Source organism: Narcine bancroftii, chromosome 1, assembly GCF_036971445.1.
Source record: "Narcine bancroftii isolate sNarBan1 chromosome 1, sNarBan1.hap1, whole genome shotgun sequence".
NCBI lineage: Eukaryota > Metazoa > Chordata > Chondrichthyes > Torpediniformes > Narcinidae > Narcine > Narcine bancroftii.
Window position 1 is genome coordinate 456,961,566 of NC_091469.1, and position 19,843 is coordinate 456,981,408.

The 19,843-nt window shown below is 41.7% G+C and overlaps 1 protein-coding gene across 1 annotated transcript in view; it reads left to right on the plus strand.

The window, feature by feature from the left end:
* LOC138753657 (zinc transporter ZIP12-like) overlaps positions 1-19,843 on the plus strand; it is an 88,231-nt gene that overhangs the window by 36,111 nt on the left and 32,277 nt on the right. Inside the window, exons 4-7 of the mRNA XM_069916909.1 lie at positions 1,920-2,127; positions 12,141-12,328; positions 12,625-12,802; positions 16,379-16,551. Coding sequence (XP_069773010.1) covers positions 1,920-2,127; positions 12,141-12,328; positions 12,625-12,802; positions 16,379-16,551 — 747 coding nt within the window. The remainder of the gene's footprint in view (positions 1-1,919; positions 2,128-12,140; positions 12,329-12,624; positions 12,803-16,378; positions 16,552-19,843) is intronic.

Consider the following 19,843-nt stretch of genomic DNA (forward strand, 5'->3'; position numbering starts at 1 on the left):
TGTCTATAAGCCTCTGGGACTAGTTCATAAGATCAGAGTATAGCCTGCTTGACAAATTCGTAATGAACTGCTTGTTGTACCATGAGACATGAATACACCTGTTGGGCTTTCCCTTTAAGAACACTTTGTAGCAGGAATGACCACTGGTCTGGTGGCCATTTTAAATTTACAGCTACTTTCTCAAAATGCTGAAAATACTGGCCTATTTCAGCTTCCTCAAATGGAGGAACTAACCTCACTTCTCTATTGACCAGAAACATTTCCTCCTGACCAGCACATGCGTTTTGGGCTTCTTCCCTCCTTGCATTATGGTCAGCTTTAATTTAGCTAGTTCTAGCTCATGCTTCCATTCTTTCTCTCTCTCTCCTCCATTTCTGCCTGCCTTCTTTTTTCCTCTAACTCTAGTTTTCTCAAAGCCAACTTTACTTCCTCTGAAGTTTTCTCCTTTGGAAACTGTTCTAATGCAGCTTCTTCAAATACTTCCTTACCTACATAGTGCTTAACAATCTTTCGGGCAATTTCCTTCTTTTTCATCCCAGTTTTTACTGTAAGAAGTTTTAACTTGCCAACTATAACCATCAGTTCTGACTTATCAACCATTTTAAAATTAACCACTGAAGGGTTAGCGATGAACTGGTTGCTGGTTGCCATTGTTGCTGGTTTTTCTGCTGGTGATTTATACACTCACCGTTTCTGTTTAATTTCAAGCTGGAGGTTGAGTCAAACTCAGACGACTGATAACTAAGCACAAGTCAATCGCCCCCAAAGCTTCCAAATTGGTTTGATCCCGGACGACACCCCAAATTATGTTACAAAAACAAACCAGCAACCACAAAGAAGGCATATCACACAGGGGTAAAGATGAACAATTACTTTATTAACAAAATTCACCTTCAAACTTCAATTCAAAATCCTCCATTTTATAACAATGGCCGCTGATTAATATGCACATTTCTATAACAATGTAAAACTAATAAATTCCCCCAGCCTAAATATAACATATGTAATTAAAGTCTAAGTTATATTTCCAACCAGCCCACAGAAAAACTTAGACACAAAACAAACACAAAACTCACAAGACTCACAGAACTTTGATCTCAACCAAAGCAAAGATCATAAACAAAATTCAGTTTATTGGTAAAATAAAGCCAAAAGATCTTTGAGAGAGAAAGAGCACAAAATTCAAAGTTGTCTTCCTGTGTTGCTTGCAGAGAGAGGAACAATGTCTTGGTCTGGATCCTTCTGCTGCCTTTGGAATGTTCATCCTTTTTTGAAATCCCAACATTCTAAACTGTCCGTCAGACCATGACTCATGCTTTGGGCCTTTTTCCACTCCACAGCACCCCCAATGATGGTTTATCATCCAAGTCCAGAATTTTTTAGATAATTTTCTGCACATGCTCAGTCTGTCTCCCACACTCTCAGCAGTTCACCTTCACCTTGGCTCTCTAAGGCAAACTGTCACCTTTTAACATAAAACCACACAACACACAGGTCAATACACAACACAGAACTCTGTAACAAGAGTCATATGCACCAGAAAATAAACTGAGAAACCAAATTAATTTCTTGTGAAGACCTTACAGCCAAAGTGGGTTCTCAGTCTTTGTTCTGTTGAAATCTAAAGGTATGTCCCATAAAAACAGAACAATTTGTTAATTGGTAGTACAGAATATTATTAGTGTCAAGTTTTCTTTTTTTTTTAAATATGCATTTTTCTGGTGGGGTAGAAAATCAATCTGCTGGATTGATCAATCCCACTGATGCTGTTCCTCCCACAGATTCTTTTTATTTGCTCTGAATGTGTGGCACATGGGTTTTTGTGTGTGTGTGGGGTAACTGTTGTATATACCAATTTAAAGTTGGAATATATTTTTGACATTTCCTGATTTATGAAGGCATGATATTCCATTTTTCAGTGTTTCAATGCCGACTGGCTGGAGGAGCAAACTGGCATCGTGAGTCCACCAGGTGCTGATGAAAAATCTCTTCCTCGGCTTGCTGCTGCTATTATCACTTCCATTTTACAAGGCCGCTGTATTGGGAGCTCAAGTTTGCCCAACCCAAGCTTTTTTACTGAATTTATTTTCCAATCACTAAACAGTACAGAAAGCATAAGGATAGCAGGTGTGTATACATGGAAACATAAAATATTTTATTTGAAACAACATAAAAGGAGGCTCTGCAAGCTCCAGGGGAAACAATTCTGATTGTCTCATTCTTCCTGTCCTTTCTTCCCTGTATCTCCACCATTTAGTTTCATTTCACCCTTTATTAATTCCCCATCAATACTTTTTCCTAACAACCTGCACAAAGTTATAATGAACAGGTGCCACTTAACCTCCGAGCACCCCTTTGAGATATATGAGGAAACCAGATAATCCAATCTTATGAGCCCAAAGGACCCCAAAACCCAGCAGCAGTAGATATTCACCAAGACAAATGGTTACTTAAACAAAATTTACTTTCAGTTATCTTTAAACATGAAAATAGAATCAAACTTTATCTCTATTGACTTACTTAACCTAACTTAACTCCCTTCTGATTAGGAGTGCACATGTATGTAATGTTTGTTTAAGTTCAGAAAAGTTCTTTGGTTCACAGCCCAATCTCATTTCTCATTCCCCAAGTTCATTGGTTGCAGGCAATTCTTATACTGTTTCTGTTTGACTCTCTCTGCTTGCAAAATGACATGACACTCTCAGAACACCAAGCACTCTACCAGATAATATACAGCTCCAGTGAGATCTTTTATCTCTTCCTTTTGTAAACAACGATCCATTAGCGATGTCTCTTAAGCACACTTTGAAACTCTTGCAAATGCTGTGAGGCCCCGATATGTCTAGCATGGGCTCCAATTTTTAAATAAGATCTGTTTTAAAGTGTTTGTATGTAACCTACTCTAACAAACCTTTCCTAATTTATCTCCCAAAAACATATCTATATGTTCTATATATTCTGTCACACCATCAAGGTGCAATTATTGAATGAAGTCCACACAAACTGCTCCAATAATCAGAGCTGAACCCAGGTTCCTGGAGCTGTGAATAAAAAGAAAACTGCTGGAAAAAAATCAACAACTCAAGCAGCATCCATAGAAAGTAATAGGCACTTGATGTTTTGAGCTAGAGTCCTTCAAAAAGGTCCCACACCGATATATCTATCCATAGGCCTCGTGCACTGCCAAACCAGGCCTCCTGAATATTTGGAGGAAAAACACCTAATATGCCATCTGTGCCCTCTCCAACCAGATGGCATTAATATCAACTTCTCCACTATTAACCCTCCTCTGTCTGTCTGTCTGTCTGTCTGTCTGTCTGTCTGTCTGTCTGTCTGTCTGTCTGTCTGTCTGTCTGTCTGTCTGTCTGTCTGTCTCTCTCTCTCTCTCTCTCTCTCTCTCTCTTTCTATCTCGCTGTCTTCTTTCCTTCAGCTCCCACCTCCATGCATCTGCATTCAGAGAGCTACCCCGTTCCACTTTTATATCTGCTTTTTTCTCTTCTACCTTTCCATCCATAGCCATCTATCTCCTCTTACCGGTTAGCCTATACTCTTATTCCTGCCTCCCTCCCCTCTTCTCCTCTAATCATCTTTTTATTCAGGCACCTGCCTGCTTTTTATGCTTCACTTCCCATAGTTGCCTTGTGACCTTCTGAGATTCTCCAGCAATTTTGTGTATAGGTATACCAATATCTTCAAGGATTAGAGTCCAAAATGTTGAATCCTTCTTGTATTCCATTGTTACTGCATGACCTACTCAGACATGTACAAGTTCCCCAGCATCAGGAAACTTTTTGCTCACATTGCTGGAAGAACTTAATGGGCCAAGCAGCATTTGTTGGTGGAGGGGGAGATTGAAATTGCTAAGGGTGGGGATGGGTTTGATTTGCAATTGTTAACATTTTGGCTTGAAAATCTGCATCAGGACTGAGTGGAGAGGGAAGTTAGCTAATATAAAAAAGTCTCAGCTTTCTTCACTGCCATTATGAGCCCCAATGAGAATTTAAAAAACATTATGCTTTGGTGGTCTACAACCCTATGAACGATAAATTTTCCACTTACCTCTTGTGTTTTCCCCTTTCTCTTTTCATCCTTCTCTGGTGGTCAGTTCATTCTCTTTTCTATACCCTTCCTACAGACCCCCACCATTCATTGTTATCCCCCTCTCCCTCCTGGTTTCATCTGTTTACTTCCCACATGCTTTACCCACAGGATCACCTATCCAGTTCCCATTATCACCTCTCTTATCAGATTCCAGCACTGATTACCTTTGTAGCACTGCTTGCCTCTCTACAGCCTCTGTCTTGACCTTCACCTCCCTCCTGGCTCCATCTGCCTTTTTTTCGGTCTGTTTCCATGCGGTAATGCTAGATGGGGTGGTAAAGAACAAATATGATATACCTCATCACTCAGGATGTTGAGTATAAAATTGAGAAGTCATGTAACAGTTGCATTAAGCTCTAGTTGGGCTATATTTGGGACATTGTGTGTAGTTCTGGTTGTCACACAACAGAAAGGATGTTAGAGAGTTTAACAGCAACATCCAGATGAACCATCTACGTCCTTTCTGAAACAGGGACAATTTCAATGTTTAAAAGACATTTGGACAGCTATACAAATAGAAAAGGTTTCGAAGGATATGGACTAAACATAGGCTTGTTGCCCCAACAAGCTGACCAAGTTGTCCTTCCAAGCTTGTTCCACTTGGTTGTGTTTGGCCCATATCTCTCTGTGGTAAACTACTGTTATGTCATGATTGGCTGCTGCCGGCTGGACATGCCTCATGAGGCCGATCCTACCCATAGTCCCTTGCATGTTCCCCTTTGTCTTTGGTTACATCAGTTGATGTGGTTGATGGTTGTTCCTGTCTTTAGTTAATAAAAGCCTGATAGTTTCACAACATTGGCCTTTGGTGGATTATTAATGCTACATCATCCTCTAAACTGTTCCTATTCATGTTCCTGTCCAAATGTCTTTTAAACATTGAATTTGTACATGTTTTGGAAAGGATACAAGAAGTTCATCTGGATGTTGCCTGGATTACAGACCATCAGCTGAAAGGAGAGGTTGAATAAGGCATCGGAGACCTGATGGCCTGATAGAAGTTCGTATGGTATGTATTAATAGATGGTCGTCTCTTTCTTTTGTATAGAAAGTTGATGTTAATACCATCTGGTTGGAGAGGGCACTGGAGAGGGTACATTTAAGATGAGCAGGTGCGAGGGGAGAATAGAATTTAAATATTTCAAGGCATATTTTTGTTTACACACAAGCAAGGAAGGTGCCTGGAACATAGTGCCCTGGGAAGTTATGGGAGTAGGTACGATAGCAATATTTAAGAAGCATTTAGATAGACATGTGTCCAGGCAGGGAATGGAGAGATACAGACCGATTGCTGCTTAAATTGGCACAGATGCCTTGGGCCAAAGGGCCTGTTCCTGTGCTGTACTGTTGTATGTTTTATGGTCAATGTTCTGTTCTATCACCCCCCCCCCCCACACCTCCATCTCCCTCTCCCAACTCTACTGCCCCTTCCACCCCCCACCCTGGATCCTTCCATTCATCATCTCTCAACCCTTCTCAGTCCACATATTATTTCTCAGCCCATGTCCCACCCTTTCCTCCCACTTGGGTGACCATTCTAAAAGGAGGACACGGCGATAGGATACATGCATAAAATGTGTTTCAAAAAATTAATAATTTTTTATAGGATTTAAATGGTATTGCAAAAACAATAAATGCAAACACAACTGGTAACCTATGACCATGTTCTCCTTTTGGAATGGCCACCCTACATCCCACCACTTCTCTTTATGTCATTATTTTCTCCACACTCATTCATAATGCAGGGTTTTGACCTGAAACATCAAACACAGCTTCACAGAAGCTACGTAACTCACTGCTCCTCCAGTAACTTGCTTCTTGCTCCAATTTCTATCATATACTTTTAATTTTTAATTTGAGTTTTTTTTAAAGTTAGACATACAGCATGGTAACAGGCCATTTCGGCCCATGAGCCCGTACTGCTCAATTAACCTACTACCCTCGGTAAGTTTCAAATGAGAGGAAACTGGAGACCCTAGGGAAAACTCATGCAGACATGGGGAGAATGTACAAACTCCTTTACAGACAATGCAAGATTCAAATCCAGGTCCCGATCGCTGGCGCTGTAACAGCGTTGAATTAACCGCTACGCTAGCCATGCTGTATATCTGTACCACATTCTGCAGTCTATTGAACCTCATCTCGAATGCTCAATAGTTTAGACACCATCTATGGTGATCAGAACAGAGTTAACATTTCAACTTTGCAATTTGTTGCATTTAGAAAAAAATAGATAAACACATTTTCACATTTTCTGTTTTTAATTTTTCTGAGATTTCTGGCACTTGCAGAATTTTTCTTTGCTGTAAGTTAAAAAAAACTATTCTCATATAAATGAAAATAAACTGATATTATTTTATGATCTGAATTTGTAATAGTGCTAAAAGCATTTATTATAATGTCGTGTTCATGTTACACAGGCATGGCGAAGAACGATACGCACACCAAAGCCTTGAAGTCGAGACTGATTTATTGCATTGGCCGTCACATTTATATGGGCCCCAGGCGCTGACATCAAGGCCCCGCATCTTTGAAGCGCTGACCACAGTTCCCTGTCTTCCTGCTGTGTGGGAGGTCACCTGGGATGACGGTAGATGTCACCCCCGGGTTTGCGCAGTCACCGCGTTCATCGGCCATTTTGTGGGCAGATCTGCATCTCTGTGTGTGGTGGGCCGCTGCCCTCCCCCAGAACCGGCAATTAGGCCATTGTCTGATGACTTGGGCAGTGTGCCCTTGCATTGCGGGGGAGGAATGGAGACTGGCTGGTCCCAGTCTAGATATGCTGGTTTCAGGCAGTCGATGGTAAATGACTCCTCCTTACCGCCGATGTCGAGGACCCTTGTTGACCCAGTGGGGATCCTCATAGGTCATTGTAGGGGTAGCCAGTATGCGCATCTATGTACAAATGCGTACTGAAAAGTCTTTAACTCCCTGGGGATGTTATGTTTGGGCTGGCCATGTGGTAGGGGTTGTCGCGGGACCAGGGATTGCAGTTTTCACTTCAAGTTCTTAAGGGTGGCCATAGGATCTTCCAGGCATTTGTCGTGGGCCAGGAACTTCCCCAGAATGATTAAGGGTGATACATAGACCATGTCTGCCACCGAGGCATTGAAGTCTTCCTTCAACGTGGAAACCCCAGAAGGCCCCAAGGAAGCTCATCCACCCAGCCTTAAGCTGCCTGTGAAACTGCTCCACAAACCCATTGACCTGAAACTGGTATGACTTAGTGTGATGGAACTGCATCCCCAGGAAGCTGGCCAGCACTGGCCAGAGCCCAGAGGTGAATTTTTCCCCCGTCTGAGGTTAGGTGCTCTGGGGGCCCGAATCTGGACACCATGTGATGGGTGGCACAGGTTTCTATGGTGGTATCAGCCAGCAGGACTGCCTCAGGCCACCTCGTGGAGTGATCAATAGGTGTTTCGCCCCACAGGAAACTGATAGCAGCTCAACTATGTCTATATATACGTGGCTGAATCTTCTCCACGCTGGTTCAAAGGTCCATGTGGGCGTCTTTGTGTGGGTCTGCACTTTTGAGGACTAGCACGTTTGGGCCCACTGGCTACTTACGGAAGCCATACCAAAAAAATCTGCCAGCCACCATCTTGACCATGGCCTGGATTGCAGGATGCACCAGGTTGTGTATGGCATCGAAAACCTGGTGTCTCCATGCGGCTGGAGATGTCGCACAGCAGTGTCAGGTTACCTGTGCCGACAGGGACGTCTTCAACCCTGAGACCAGAGACATTTGTCCAGGATCTCAGGATCCTGCTGCTGAGCTTTGGTGAAGGTCGCGTAGTCGATCCCCTGGGACAGGGCGTGTACCAATTTGATTGCTGGGTGTGACAGAGCATCGGCTATCACATTGCTTTTCCCTGTGATGTACTGTATGTCCATGGTAAATTCAGACACATAGGACAAGTGTCTCTGTTGTCGGGCTGACCACGGGTCTGATACATTATAGAAGGTAAAAGTTAGCGGCTTGTGATTGGTGAAGATCTTGAATTGCCAACCCTCCAAAAAAATAACATAAATGTCTTACCACCAGATACAGTGCTAATAGCTATCGGTCAAAAGTGCTGTATTTAATCTCTGGCGGGGATGGGGGGGAGGTGTCTACTTAAAAAGGACAGGGCTGCCACTGGGCTTCATTGAGCTGTTCCAGTATGCCTCCTACCACTGTGCTGGAAGCATCGACTGTCAGAGCGGTAGGTGTCTCCAGTCTGGGGTGAACCAGGAGGGTGACATTGGCCAGTACATCTTTGGCATTCTGGAATGCCCTTGAAAACTCATCATTCCAGGTAATGTCCTTTGACTTGCCCACCATCAGCATGAAGAGGGGCGCATGATGCAGGCCACTGCTGGTATAAATCTGTGGTAAAAGTTTATCATATTGGTGAATTCCTATAGACCTTTTACTGTACATGGCTTTGCAAAGTGCCCGACTGGCTTGACCTTTTTAAGGGAGGGGTGTTGCCCCATGTTTGTTTATTCTGTCCCCCAGGAAGTCAATAGTGTCCAGGCTGAATTGACACTTTCAAGGTTAATTGTCAACCTGAACTCATTCAACTGGGAACACAGTTGTCTCAGGTGGAAAGTGTGGTCTTTGTGACGATATCTTGCAATGAGGATATCGTCCAAGTAGATAAGCTCAAATGCACCAGCTGCTAGAAAGTTTGTGCCGCATTTTTCAGACTCAAGGATGTGCAGAGGAATTCAAACAAACCAAAGGGGGTTACAATCATAGTGTTGGGGACATCCCCACAGATGAGGTCCATCTTGGAAAACATCCTTGCCCCATGCAGGTTGGCGACGAAGTTTTGGATGTGGGGCATAGGATATCTGTCAGGTGTGGTGGCCTTATTGAGGTGGCAGTAGTCACCACATGGCCTCCACCTGCCTGCTGTTTTTGACACCATGTGGAAGGGTGGTGGGGGGGGAAGGCCCAGAGATTGTTGGAACGCAACACAACACAATCTCTAGTCCTCCATTTTCTGGAGGGAGACAGTGTGCCCTGGCGTGGAACGGGCGAACTTCAGTCAGAATGTTGTGCCTTACCCCATGCTTTGGCTCAGCCGTGGCACCATTATTGAGGGAAACTCTGCCAGGATGCAGGCAAATTAATTGTCTGAAAGTGTTATAGAGTCAAGGTGGGAGGCGGTGTAGCATGACTGAGAGCACTCAAGACCAGAGAGAGTACAACATATTTTTATTCAGAATAACACACAATAGTCTTTGGATAGAACTGGGGTTTTGGCTGGGATCCAGGGTTTATATCGGGATATGCGGGGCGGAGTTGGGGGGGGGGCCAGTCCTCAGGACATCACATCAATAGTGAATTCCCAGTTCACTATATTCACCCCCTCCTTTAGAATGAAGCCTGCAGGTGAAACATAGTGTTGACCTAGAATTTTTTTTACAATATTTACAAATTCAACCTGTCAGGAGGTCTGGAGATGTGGGCCGAGCACCTTAGTGCAGGCGTGCTTGGGACTTCCTGATCCTCCTATGGTTGCATGACCTCGGGGTATGGGTGATCAGGCTCTGGTTGAGGGGTGGCTCGAACCACTTCCTGAATCATCTCACCAAAGACCCTTGATATTCCCCAGTGAACCCTGGGTATGTCCTGGCTCCCTTGAGGTGATGGACCTTCATTTCCAGCGGATGCCAGGTCCCTGATCGAGACAGTGTCCTTTCTGCCATCTGGGTATGTCACATAGGCATGAGTGGGGTTGGCATGGAGTAGGTGCACTTTCTCGACCAGGGGGTTGGTTTTGCTCCTCCTCACGTGCTTTCGAAGCAGCACTGAACCTGGTGCTGTAAGCCAAGCTGGGAGGGTGGTCCCTGATGTTGACTTTTTCTGAAAAGAAAACATCAGCTCGTGAGGAGTCGCATTGGTTACAGTGCAGAGTAGTGACCTAATGAAGTGGAGTGCCATGGATAGGACATCCTGCCAGCATGAGTCTGGGTCCTTTGGTCCAGAGAGCCAATTTTATGGCCTTCCAAACTGTAGCATTCTCCTTCTCAACCTGTTCATTCCCCCGGGGGTTGTAGCTGGTTGTCCTGCTGGATGTGATGCACCTTACCAGCAGGAAATGATGCAGCTCCTGTGCTCTCCATGGGCTAGTACTGTGCTCAATAATGTTCTCATCAAACAGTTGCTATGTCTCAGCCTTGATGAATCCTGGTCCTCTGCGCTGTAGCGCCTGCTTTTCATAGGAATTGGTCTGCAATCGGTGCTCAGATTCGGGAACAGAGGAGGTGGATCTATATTCAGTTTATATTCGTTAACCCCCACCTTGATCGTGGAATTGTTCAGTTGCTGTGGTATCTCCTGGTCCAACACCATCACTGCCAGGACTCTGGAGATACAGTTGTTGCCCTCACTGGGGTCGGTCCACCCTTACAGATTGTCAGGGAGGCAAGATGGCAGAATTGTCCCAGGGTGTTAACTTGCCTCTGCTGGTCTTGGTCTCACAGGTGGTTGTTTGTGGGGCTTGCTGATGTGGTCTATGACGGCGCTGGTGTCCCTGGCCAGAACATGCCCACCTGGGCTGCAACTCTCCAAAGGTTTCTTAAGTCCTCGTCTATGAGCAAGAGTTGGATATCCTTGGGAAGCTGCTCCAGCTCAAAGAGCAGGAAAGGCTTGTGGCCTTCGGTCAAAAGGAGCATCTCGCTCATTAGGGCAGATGGAGCAATCGGGTGGCACGCTTGCGCCGGGAGAGCTCAAATGTGGATTAACAGCTCTTTGAGGGCTGTGTATTTGGCCTTGCTCTGGAGGCTGCTGTAGGAAGGCTACTACCCTTACCACTGTGTGTTGATCAAAAATGCTCATGACATAGAAGTAGTGGGTGTAGGCGGCGGTGATGTGTCATAGCTGGAACTGAGCCTTGGCCTGCTCGAACCACGCGTGTTGTTGCGACACCCAAAATGTTGGGAGCGTGAGTGAGACCACGTGGATTGTCGCTGGCTCCGCCTGGTCCGTCATCTGCAGTTGGACCTGTAGGGGTCACCAATGTAACATTTGCCCTACATGGGCGTGGAGAAGAACGAAATGCACACCAAAGCCTTGGAAAATGAGACTGGTTTATTGCTCTGGCTGTCGCATTTATGAGCCTCAGGTTCTGTCATCAGGGTTCCATGTCATCAGAGCACTGGCCTGGGATCGGCTGGTGTTCCCGCCACATTTCCCCATCTTCCTGCTGTGTGGGAGGTCACCTGGGATGACGATCGGTGTCACCCCAGGTCCGCGCGGTCTCCATGTTCGTCGGCCATTTTGTGGGCTGCCACAATAATGATATTTTGTCATTTTGGATTTGTTTCCCAATTTTACCTGAACTTTCAGATTGCCAGATAGCCAGATTGAAGCAAGAGCTTGTTACGAAGGTTGCTCACGCCATTTTTTTTCTCTACGGTTTAACATTATCATTAAATTCAACTTCATAATTTGCTGCAGTGAACTTGTGGTTGTTCAAATGTAATTGTTCATAACTATGAAATATTTACCTGAAGTAACTTTTAAATTGGGACCAAACAAGGGTAATTTAGGAGGGTTTCCTTTGATGGAATTCAGTAATGCGTAACAATAGGTGGTTAGCATTGACATTGATAAAGCGGGCAGTGCAATGTGGAAAGGAATCCGTTATGTGGAAAATAAAATCCTATTATGAGCAGCATCCCACCCATTATCTTGGATTAAAACCACCCAGAGACTTTTGCGTGTGTGACTATCCAGAAACAACTAGTTATTGTGACCTGGAGTCCCCCATCGTCTGTGTATTCCCAGTCTCATGCATTTGATGGCCAAAACATTCCTACAGCATTTCAAATGTGGGGGGGGGGGGGTGGGTGGGGGAAAGCTCTCCTATTGCCAGAATGAGCAACAAATCAGTAATCAGCAGTGGATTACATGTCCAAAACTGTTTCTCGGTTGGCATATTTTGCTAGAGGATGGAATTGAAGGAGTTTGTTTCCTGACAGGAAAACTGAAGTGATTTATGAAATGGCCTGTTGGCATTCACTGTTTTCCTTGTTCAACCAGATTTAAAGCAGCTCCTTCATCATCTGGGGTTGGGAAGATACCTTGAATCGCCCTCACATGATCGTGAAACTGACAGCACTGCAGCAAAGCAGTTTGACAGCTCTGGAGAAATATATTTTGCCAAAAAGCAAAGCCAAGGTCATCGTGATTGTCATTTCTTGCCGGATGATGACTTCCCCTGGGCAAAGGTAAAGGAAACCTAATGAGTGACCAAACTATTTTTCCTTGACTCGTTGACAATGCTATATTCCAATGCTCCGAGTTTGTACATGATTTACAATTGAAGTTTCTATTATGAATTTAATTTAATTTACTAAACTGAAAATATTGGAAAGCACACATTTGTTAAAAATGATGACAAAAGTTAAAGAATTTCATATATGTTATGTTCTAAATGTAGAAGAATGACAATAATAGAGACCTTCATGTGACAGTAATGGGGCCTTTCTTTACCTTTACCTCATTGTGATGTCTCCTCAATTAGGTTTGCTTTTCTGCTCACCAGCTTGTGGCAATCTTCTTAAACAGCAACAATTCTGTCATTTCAAAAGATCATTTTGCTCAGATCAGCCCAGCTATCATTCAGCAGTTGCTTAGTGGAGCTTGTCGACACGGTGGCAAGGAACACGCACAACCCATCATCCTTCCAACTAATACTGAGAGTAAGTTACACAATAACATTTCATTTTCTGCAATGTTTTATAAATTCATGTCTTACAATTTATAATTTTTTTTGTCTGCTATTGAGTTACCTGGTAACGTGGTTGTCATTTTTATTTACAGTTCAGCTCGCAACCAGACTTTGACAAATTTCATTTGATAACAAATTTACTGACACATACATTGTAAAATGCACAGAAATACACTGTTCCCGTTGAACTGGTACTTCACAAAAGAAAATAAGCAATCACATTTTTTTTATAAAGGTTTGCTTCTGAAAAAAATTGGGGATTATGATAGACAACTTCAAGATGAAAACAAAGATAATCTCAGAATTATTGTATCACATAGGAATTTGGAGAAACCTTAAATTAACTTGTATTGAATTTAGCATGTTTAATTGCATAATGTTGCTGACACTTTGCGTTAGTTCAACTGACCTCGCACATTTCTACTCAACAACTGATGCCTCATGTGTCAGTGTCCAGCAATAGTTGCCCAACATTGATAGGTTCCAGTTACCCTGATACTGTTTTTCCATGGACACAGCATCCTGGTGAAACCTTCCATCATGTTTGTCACTGAGCACAGCAAGATCAGCAGGGAATATGTCTAAGTGGGAATGGAGTCTACTTGAAGTAGTCTTAAAATATGACAGGAAATCACAAAAATAGTTTATATCTAAAAAATGGTACGTGATTGGAAATTTTTAAGGTATTTTTCATGATCAGCAGCTCAAAATCCATAAACTACAACCAAAAGTGTTCAGGAAGCAAAATCTTCATTGCCAGTGTAATTGCTTTAAAAAGAGACTATAATTTTACCCGAGTGTAAAAAATAACCAAAATGACTGCTATAGTGCAAATGGTTCTTTTTGTGATGTCAGATCAGCCCATGATTAGTGTAACAAGGGAAGGTTCAAGAGCCTGATGGCTGTAAGAAAGAAACTGTCTTGAACCTACAGTACTGGTCTTTAGGCTACTGAACCTTCTGCCCAAAAAGAGGAGGTTGTGACCAGAGTGATGGGGTTCCTTTAAAATACTGGCTGCCTTCTCGAGGCAGTGCATCATGCAGATGTTTCCAATGGACGGGAGGCCAGAGCCTGTGATGGACCTGGGTATATTTGATACCTTCTGCAGCCATCTGCATTTCTGGATGTTCATATTACTAATCCAGGCTGTGATGCAACCAGTCAGTATATCTTCTATTGTGCATCTATAGAAGTCTGATGGAGTATTTGGTGGCATGCCAAACCTCTTCAGACTCCTTAGAAAGTAGAGGCATTGGTGTGCCTTTGTATAGTTGCCTTAACGTGTTGGCTCCACGAGAGGTCTCCGAACAATTTGTAGGTACTAACCCTTTCCTCTTCCCTCCCAACAAATCAGATTGGTGCATAGTCCCTCGGCCTCACCTTCAAGAATCAACTATAAGTTGCTTGCTCTTGCTGACATTGAGAGCAAGATGGTTGATCTAGCACCTCCCAACCAGATTCTTGATCTCCATTTTATATTCTGACTCATATTTCCAGTTATTCAACCAATAATGGTGATGTCATCAGTGAATTTGAGAATTGCATTGGAACCAAGAGTAGCTGCACAGTCATGAGTCTACAGGAAATAGAGCAGAGGACTAGCTCACAGCCTTGGATTCCCATGTTGATGGTCACTGTGGAGGAAGTAATATTACTGATCCATACTGATTGGGCCCTGATGAAAAGGAAGTCAAGGATGCAGTTGTAAAGGGACAGAATCTCAGATCCCTCAGTTTGGTCATACATTTTGTTGGTACGATGGAATTGTCTATAGCTTGGCATTCAATGAACAGTCTTTTGACGCAGGGTGGAGAGACAGTGAGATGTCATCTGCCATTGACCTGTTGTGACAATAGGCAAATGAAATAACTGTCGCAATGAGAGCAATATTCTGAAAAATCTGGTACTTGGGTCCCCTTCCATCAAAATGCATTTCTACAATTTTGTCAATAAAATTCATAAACCAATATTTTAAAGGATTCAGTCAAGTTTAAATTTAACAAATTAACCTGCCACAGATTACTGTTGAAATAGAACCAACATATAAGAACCAATTTGGTATCTGGTAGTTGTAAGTTATTTTTCTTTTTTATATTAGCAATAGATATTTACATGTCAAAAATTTTTTTTAAATCAGAACAAAGCTTAAATCTATGATTTGGTTAAAAATCATTCCTGACTAATAAAATGAACACAGTTTAAAGAACCCTTGCATTTATCAAATTATTCCTTTTCTATTTACATGCCAGCAAAGTAATTTATTTACTGTATTCCTCTTTTGTATGATTTAAAAAAAAAACATGTTGGTCACTCAACGAATCAGGTGAAAATCCTATCTGTGGACTGAAATACTGAGAGCATGAGGTCAGAAATCTGAATGCCTCTTAAACAAATATCCTTCCTAGATGGTTATCTGGGTTCATATGGAATTCCACTCCCACAGTGATAAAACCAGAAGAATCTCAGGACAGCTGGGAATGGGGAATGGCTGTTTTTGTAGTCAGCAAAGCCCAAAATTAATTTGAAACAAAAACTGCCAAAATGTCATACACGCTTTTACCTCTGGAGGAGGATAACACAGAATTAAGGAGGGTAAGATTAGTCACAGAAAAGTGATAGTGAAACAGAAATTTCTGAGGGACACAATTCTTAAGATATTATGAAAAGGAATCTCAGGGTTGTATGTGAGTTCATGTATGTACTTTGACACTAAATCTGAAATCTGAAATCCAACAGTATTTGTGTCAGTGAATAGCAGGAATTGGGAATTATTTATAATGTTGTATTCCTTAGATTGTAAGGATCAAGTAAACAGCAGAAATAAAACAATATTTGTATTTAGTTATGAAGTATTTTAATGCTCACTGCAGAACTACATGATTACAATATGAAATATTTCTCATCATCTGCATTCATATAAAAGCACTTTTGTCTGATCCCACCGACATGATTAAATATTAATGGAAGATTTACTTGTATATTAATTCAATTGGTAGTCAAAAATGTCCAATTTCCTCATTACTTGTGAATGCTGATACATTTATGCAACCATTATCAGCTACTGGAGAGATGACTGATAGAATTACAGGGAAGATGACAAATCCTTTATACTTGGATTTCCTACTTCATAAAAAAAAATAGGCTGAAATGCTGGTTGTTTTTTTAAAAAATAGCCGTCGGTTTTGGGAACATTTCCCCCCTCTACCAACGCAAGACATAAAAGGGTATAAAAGTAAGAATTTTCTCAGTCTGTATCTCCATTGGCAGTATGATGACATTCTATTTCTTCTGAGAAATTATAGAATAATTCCACCAGTTAATTACTTTATACAGCACAATCAATTCTGTTGATTTTGAGAGTCTTGGCTTTGTGTTTAATGTTGCTTTTTTTTGACAGGACTTGTTTCTCTGTTTTCAATAAATTGTGTGCCAGCTTTTGGGTTGAAATATCCAATGATTTTTCATGAAAATAAATTTTGTTGAAACCTGCACTTTTGATAATATAATTCACATTCTAAAAGTAACAATTATTACCTTATGCTTTCAGGATATGGATATAGTACAGTGTCTGTCTTAATAATTACAGTGAGCTCCATGTGTGGCATCATCCTACTCATTTTCAACTCTTGCAAACAAACATACCAGCTCATTCTACAGCTGTTTGTAGGTTTAGCAGTGGGAACGATGTCAGGTGATGCTTTGTTACACCTGATACCACAGGTGAGTTACCGTGCCTGCATATTATATCTGTTTAAGCATAGGATGTGCATGTGATGAGATATGTGAGATAGAATATTACAGCACAATACAGGCCCTTCAGCCCACAATGTGCCAACTGATAGAAAGTTACAGACGAACAAAACCTTACCTACCTTTCACACATTTTTCTTGTATCCTTGTGCCTGGTTAAGAGCCTTTTAAATGTCTCTATTGTACCAGCCTCTTCCATCCACCCATCCACAGATCTGAGAGGTAGAAAGCTTGTTAAACTACCAAAGTTAAAGATGGTTCAAAGAAAATAAAACTATGTCTGATAGACCATGAGGTAAAAAATAATTTTACTTTAGTGCAAATTTAGAACAAATTTCCTGGGCATGTAGCTATCACATCTCAGATGACTATGCATGTTGAAAAAACTGGTTTTCTGGAAAATCAATACACTTGAGAAACAGCCCCTGTTAAGCACCATACAGATAAAAGGCATAATGGAAATTAAAGCCTGCAGATTCTCACAGGTAAACAAATTCCCATGGCTTTCTATTTCTACTTCTGATAATTGCTAAGCACCTTTTCTTTGGAGAGTAGGTCATGAGTTCAGGCTTCACTGTGAACTTGAGTATATTGTCCAATCACACACTTCAGCACCTTGCTGAAGCAATGTTAGAAAATGGTGTATTATGGTAGGGATATGAAATCAAACTGTTTATGGGCTGTGAAGTTATTGATTGGATGGAGGTCAGGCAGATGATTGGAGATTGTTGAGGATATCAGAAGGATGGATGCATTTAGTTTTGATCGGCATTAAAAGTAAGGATCTACCTGAAGGAAATTTATATCATGGATTCTCTGATAGTAACCTACATGGAGTAAAACCCTTTAAATTACATGAAAGCATTCTTGTAGGCAGAGGTTTGCATATTTGACATTAGATAAATATTATAGGCTATTTGACATAATTCCCAATAATCTTCATGGCTATACCACATGTGTCTAAAAAGAGCTACAGGAATTTTTACTCATGAGCATCTGCTCTGACTAGAAAATATTTCTCCAAATGTTTAAGTTGCCAAAGTTTAGAATTTGATTTTGATTCCATGACTTGTCTAAAATTGATTCAAATATGCCATAAACTACCTTCCATTCATTTTGTATTAAAGTTGTATTAATTAAAGTTTTTAAAAAATCCATTCGACAAGGTCCCCCATGAGAAAATCCTCCATTGAGAAAGTCACAAGGGATGGAATCCATGGAACCCTGGCTGTGGATTAAAAATTGGCTTGCAGGTAGAAAGCAGAGAGTAGTAGTGGACAGAAAATGTTCTGCCTGGTTCCACAGGGGGCCCTCTGGGTGTCCTGTTCTTTCTGATTTTGTTTTATAAATAACCTAGATGAAGAAGCAGAAGGATGGTTTAGTATGTTTGCGAATGATATGAAGGTTGGATGAGTTTTGAATAGTGCTAAAAGATGCAGAGCTGGATGAAAAAGTGGCAGATGGAGTTCAGTTCAGATATGTGTGAGGTGATGCATTTTGGAAGGTTGAGGACATGGTTAATGGTTGGATATTTAATAGTGTGGAGGAACAGAGGGATTGTAAAGTCCAAATCCATACATCTCTCAAAGTTGCTGTGCAGGTTAAGGTAAAGATTCCATTATTGACACATAATGCTACATTTAGAATATATATACATGAAAATCTTTAACTTTGTCTACTACAAGGAAGACAGAGAGTCACCACTTTGCTAAGCTCCCCTCACAGAAATGAGGCCCCACTGAGGAAAACAACTCACAGCCCCTGGTTTACAAGACCAGTGCTCTAACCACTGAGCTATAGGAGCCTATAGATTGATAGGATAGTTAAAGACACCTATGGGATGCAGGGATTCTTTAGTCGGGGGATTGTGTTCAAGAGCCGAGAGGTCATGTTGCAACTCTACAGATTTCTGGTGAGACCACACTTGGAATATTGTGTTCAGTTTTGGTCACTTCGTTAAAGGAAAATTGTGAAAACTATGGAGAGGGTGTAGAGGAGATTTACCAGAATGGTGTCTGCATTGGGAAAATAAGTCTTATGAGGCAAGGTTAGCAGAGTTAGAACTTTTCTCTTTGGAGCAAAGAAGGATGAGAGGTGATATAACAGAGGTCTACAAGATTCTGAGAGACAGCACCTTTTTCCCAGACCAGGAATGGCAAACACCAGAGGACATCTGTACAAAGTGAAGGGAGGGAAATTTAGGCCAGTCATCAGGGGTAAGATTTTATACAGAGACTTGTTGGTGCCTGGAATGCCTTGCTGGGATGGTAGTGGAGGCTCCAACATTAGGGGGATTTAAGAGACTCTTGGACAGGTACATGGATGGAAGATAAATAGAGAGTTACGAAGTAGGAAGAATTTCATTTTTTTTGTAGGAATATATTTATGTGAGTGTATCATCGAGGCCAAAGGGCTTGTACTGTGCTGTAATGTTCTGGAAGCTCTTCACAACTTCGGATATCATAAAATACTCTTTTGGAGGATCTTTATGTGTGCAATTAGAAGCTTGAATCACTTTTGCAAATTTAGCTTGATGCCTGTCCAAGACTCTTTTGATGTGCCTTCTTGTTCCTCACCTATTCACAACTGTTGCAACCTGTTCTCACTGCCACTCTCCACCCCATTCACCCCAACATCAAATCTCACACTCTCTGCAAATGCACGAGGATATTTCCCAGTTATGAGAAGTGACAGGGCAGACTGGGTTTGCTTTCATTGGTGTGGGAAAGACCGAGAGATACCTGATAGCGATGTACAAAAGCATGAAGGTCGTAGATAGGATAGACAATAACATTTTCAAGTTCAAATTTATTATTATCATACTATTGTAAAGAATGACTGGACAAAACAGCATTCTTTAGTTCTTGGTGTAAAAAAACATGCAAACACATATGGACATAGTATATATATTAACAAATGATTTACTCTATTTGCAGTACATACTGTATATAAAAATAAATAAATATTGTTAAATAATAGTAGAGTTTTGGAGGGATTGTATGAGCAGTTCATCAGTCCTTCAACAGTCTTACTGCCTGTGGGAAGAAGCTGTTTCTCAGCCTGGCAGTTCTCATTCAGCATCTTCCAGCTACCTCCCACAGGGAAGTATCAATGTGCAGGGTGGTAGGGGTCCTTAAGGATTTTGAGAGCTTTCTTCAGATAATGATTTTCCCTTTATCAAATATGTTCATAACCAGAGGGTGTACCTTTATGTAGAGTAAGGTTTTGGAAGAGACATCATAAAGAATATTTTCACCAAGAA